The sequence below is a fragment of the Penaeus vannamei genome, chromosome 39 (assembly GCF_042767895.1).
Source record: "Penaeus vannamei isolate JL-2024 chromosome 39, ASM4276789v1, whole genome shotgun sequence".
NCBI classification, from domain to species: Eukaryota; Metazoa; Arthropoda; class Malacostraca; order Decapoda; family Penaeidae; genus Penaeus; species Penaeus vannamei.
In genome coordinates, this window is record NC_091587.1 from 27287987 (window position 1) to 27292986 (window position 5000).

Below are 5000 nucleotides of genomic sequence, written 5' to 3' on the forward strand. Positions count from 1 at the left end.
TAGACGCACTTGCCAGAGACCAAGTTCACAACTCCACATCAAAAAATTTATTCATCAATCCAGGTTGCCATGACTGGGTACTGCCCAAAAGGAGGGTTGATGGAGGGGCTCTGCCCTCCAACACCCTCCAAGGAAACATTGTTTTCACCACCATTGTCTCATGGCAAGATAGAGCTGAAACTTGGAGCACTGAGTGGGCTTAGGATGAGAGTGACGTTTTCAGCAATCTTTTTCCTTTATTTGTAGTGTTACCCTTTTTGTCTGCAAATTATTTCCTGTACCAATGCCTGCAACTTTTTTTCCTCTACAAGAATTTCATATTCAATTTGCCCTTACATAGTGCATCCATACCATAAAAATTAACCAATTTTTTATTTGTGATGTTAGATAATTTTTTTATATATAAATTGTTTTGGAAACAAATAAATCTAAAACGAGCTAAACAATCTTATCACACCTGAGAGTTGAAGTCTTTTTGCAAATTACCTCGTTCTCCCTTTTTACACATTAATGTCACCAAGACCTGATTGAATAACAAGTCATTTAGCTCATGTACTGGTCCTTACTCTTCATCTACTACCAAAATTGCACACACACACTCACTCACACACTCACTCACACACTCACTCACTCACACACTCACTCAACTCACTCACTCACCCACTCACTCACTCACTCACTCACTCACTCACTCACTCACTCACTCACTCACTCACTCACTCACTCACTCACTCACTCACTCACTCACTCACTCACTCACTCACTCACTCACTCACTCACTCACTCGCTCACTCAAGCACTCATGCACTCACTCACTCACTCATTCACGCACTCATGCACTCACTCACTCACATGCACACTCACATGCATGCTCTCTCTCTCTCTCTCTCTCTCTCTCTCTCTCTCTCTCTCTCTCTCTCTCTCTCTCTCTCTCTCTCTCTCTCTCTCTCTCTCTCTCTCTCTCTCTCTCTCTCTCTCTCTCTCATACACACACACACACACACACACACACACACACACACACACACACACACACACACACACACACACACACACACACACACACACACACACACACACACACACACACACACACACACACACACACACACACGCACACGCACACATACACATACACACATAGGCACACATAGGCACACATACACACACATAGGCACACATACACACACACACATAGGCACACATACACACATGCACACATACACACACACACACACACACACACATATACACACATACACACACATACACACACATGCACATGCACACACATTCTAAATCTGTTACCAAGATCATATCTCCTGCCATCCACCATGACCAGGGTTGTACAGAATCTGCTACTGGGGCTTATAGCCAAGAAAATAATACGAAAGGTCTAAAACTGCGTAAGTTTGTGAACCAAGATCTGAAACCATAAAAGTCTAGAACAAAATCAATTAAAGGAAGAGGTACCTAACCCTCCAGCAATTTTAGGGAATGGGATCACTGTGGTGAACCTAATATTGGAGCCTTCTTTCCTCTGGCTCTTTTCTCTTCTGTTCTGTCAGTGGCTTTTCCTTAAGTGATATGCATTATTGTTATTATTATCATTTATTTGCTTTACAGGTTCGTTGTCTACAAGTTGCCAAAAGACAGAAATTCACCCTTTGGTCCTCTGCGTGAAGGGTCAGCCTACATGTATCTTACACCAGAAACTGCAGTCAGGTTTGTTTGAGATAAAATTCAATTATGTGTTGAGATGCATCTCTTACATTTGATATAGCTGTGGTATTATGTATTTTTTCTTGTATTTACATAAAGAATATCTGTGTCCAACAGACTACAGAGTGGAGGAGTGTCAAGTGTGCTCAGTCAGTACAGTGATTCAGCGAGTGGCTGGGTCCTTAGCAACATAAGCATTAACCATGAACGGTCTATGTTAGCTTGGACCCTTAGTCGGCTCTACAGTGATCCTGAGCGACTGAAGGTAAGATTTTACAGTATTTGATCCTGTTATTGCTGGGCTGTTGTATGTATATGTAGATATCAGTATATCAATATCTACCTAGCTCTGCATATTTTTTCAGTTTACTTTATATTCCACAATTCTCATTACTTTCCAGAATACAGCCTATATTATGTATAATGATGAGTTTCCAAACAACACCAAAAGTTTCACCAAAGGGCACACCAAAGGAGTGGTGTTACTGACAGAACTAGGAGGCTTTTGGCTCATTCACTCCGTGCCCAAGTACCCTCCACCGCCAGAAGATGGCTACTCGTACCCGTCTTCAGGGCAACATTATGGGCAGACCATGTTGTGTATCAGCTTACCTGCACACCAAGCTAACAATGTTGGTAAGGATCTTCTTATATTTTGCATTCCTTTAAGTATACATGATTATATTTTGTTGTTTTTTTAGAAGCACTGCATTTATAACACTTCACTGTTAGTCACTAGGCTCAGTATTATGATACATTGATGTAGATGATGTTAAAATGAGACTGAATTAGTAGACAATGCTAGATGTTCACTGAACTTTGCAGTTTTCTTCTTTTATGCAGGACTGATCTATGTTCTTTGCCCCCAGGTCAGCTGCTGTTTTACAATGAACCTTTCATATATTCCTCTAATATGCCCAGTGCCCTGGAACAAAAATTTGCCATGCTGGACAGGGTCATCCGGGGGGATCAACACCCTCAAGGACCACAGTGGTTTCGGATAGTTAATCTCATTTCTCAACGTGGAAAACGCTTTATGGCATTTGCAAAATACAGGAAATATAATGACGGTATGAACTATTTCTTTTGTATGGCATAGTGTTCTAAGTAATTGGTTAGTCTTGTGTGTAAGAATTATACATAAAGCACCAAAGAGAGCTATAACACTTTGCACTTGCACACTGTGAATGAAATAAGATGATTAAGAAAGTAGAAGAGATTACATCTATGATCTAGCATTTATCAAGTATGGAAGTATGTAGATTAATGATTAATTGTGTTTGTTTTTTAATAATTGGAAATCGCTAGGTATGTATGCTGTTCATACACTTAATGACTATTTGCATGACTATAGCACAAATAAGGTCTCAGTTTAAAAGTCCTTCTTTCCTGTTAACAGAATCAATAATCATTCTAGTTTCAAGTAGAAAAACTAATACAAAGGCACCATATTAACAGACCTGTACAGTGGTTTAGTGGCACCAGTGTTGAAGACAAACATAGCCGTGGAGACTTGGAGGAACGGCCCCCATCCCCTCCCATCCTCTTGTAATGGTTCATACAGGTGTGTAGGGTCTCCTCACACAGGCACATCCTTATGCATGCATTAAATGAATTTTTTTTTAGGTGGATGGATGTTGCTGGTGGGTATTGTACACAGTATGACATGTTAGATTTATATACAGTGAGATTATATTGACAGAGTATACAGTCAGCTGGTCATGATTACAGTAGATATCAGTTGGTCTTATAAGCCATGTAAGCATTTGGCTAGTCATGCTTCACAAGAGCCTGTTAAACATATTTTCCATATTATTTTTAGAATCCATGATTGTATGGGCAGAATACAGGTATCTGAGCACCATGAGTCATGATATTGTGACTGAATTTGACTGTATGGCTGCTTCAAGCTTATACAAAATTTGAATCCAATTTCACAGAATATATAAAGTAGGATATTACAGTGATTAGTAGAAACTAGAAGTGTGCTAAAGAAGAACATAAGACCATTGTTAATTCATTATTTGATGAAGATACTGATGTTTTAGAAGTTGCTTAGAAACCTCTCCAGTCTTTGACATCTTTAACTCTTCTTTACCATTTTTGCCACATTACTTTACCATAAGCCTATATCGCCTTTAATGTCTATCACATTTATTCGTTTCGACCATTAACCATTATTCATCCTCCCAATTTTTCTTGAGTCCATTGCAGCCCAAGAATGTTGTCATTCATTATATGCTTCACAAGAATATTCTAGGTTTCAATAAGATTGCATAAGCACTTGTGGCCAGGCATTTTATAACAGATAATAAAAAGGGTTTTTTAACCAACGTTTGAGGGGCTTTTTTTCCCAGACAGGTTAATGTTGCTCTTGTTATCATCATTATCATTATTATTATTGTTATTATAATGGTAATAATAATAATGATAATAGTTATTATTATTATTGTTATTATTATTTTTATCATCATTATTATCATTGTCATCATTGTCATTATTGTTATTGTTATTATTAGTAGTAGTATTGTTATCATCATTATTGTTATTATTATTATTATTGTTGTTGTTACTATCATCATTATCATCATCATTATCATCCATCATCATCATAAATTTTTTTTTACTATTAATGATTATTGATATTATAATGAATATTTTGATTATTATAGCTATTATTATTTTTTTTACGATAATGATGTTCCTATTATTTCATCATCATTATCAGTCAGTGATTGTGAAATATAGTAAGAAAAAGCCTTATTATAGATGGATATTATCAACTTTTGACCTAGTTTTCTTGTTTTAGGTTTTGTCCTGATAGTTGTTTAGAAAGATAATGATTTGGTTAGTTATTTCAAAATATGCTCTGATTTCTTTTATATATAAGCTATGGTTTGGCTTGTTGTTTTAACTTGTGATCCAGTTCATTATTATAGAACTTGGTTTGATCTCTGTTATACAGGGTAATGAATGTCCAAAGTGTGACAGCCAAGGCAGCTGCTACAAGCTTCTCAACGCACCATGACCACAGCAAATGGGCTGTGGCCACACAGCCTGATTCGTCGTATGTTTGTATTGGGGACATCAACAGAATGGTGAGGAATTTAACATGTGTATAGTAATGCTTATTGGTCTCTTATTCCCAGTATTCTCATATGGAAACTTTGAAATTATATATCCCATTAGCCTCTTACTTTTATCCTTTCCTTTCCTCCCATCTCTTTGCAGGAGACTCAGTTCCATCGAGGTGGAGGGACAGTGTGTATGTGGAGCCT

The 5000-nt window shown here is 37.5% G+C and overlaps 1 protein-coding gene across 1 annotated transcript in view; it reads left to right on the forward strand.

Moving 5' to 3' along the window:
* The window catches only part of DNaseII (deoxyribonuclease II), an 8999-nt gene that overhangs the window by 2663 nt on the left and 1336 nt on the right, over positions 1-5000 (forward strand). Inside the window, exons 2-8 of the mRNA XM_027383121.2 lie at positions 1627-1725; positions 1840-1987; positions 2124-2358; positions 2592-2792; positions 3181-3286; positions 4688-4820; positions 4954-5000. The exon at positions 4954-5000 is cut by the window's right edge and continues 1336 nt beyond it. Of these exons, the coding sequence (XP_027238922.1) occupies positions 1627-1725; positions 1840-1987; positions 2124-2358; positions 2592-2792; positions 3181-3286; positions 4688-4820; positions 4954-5000 (969 nt within the window). The remainder of the gene's footprint in view (positions 1-1626; positions 1726-1839; positions 1988-2123; positions 2359-2591; positions 2793-3180; positions 3287-4687; positions 4821-4953) is intronic.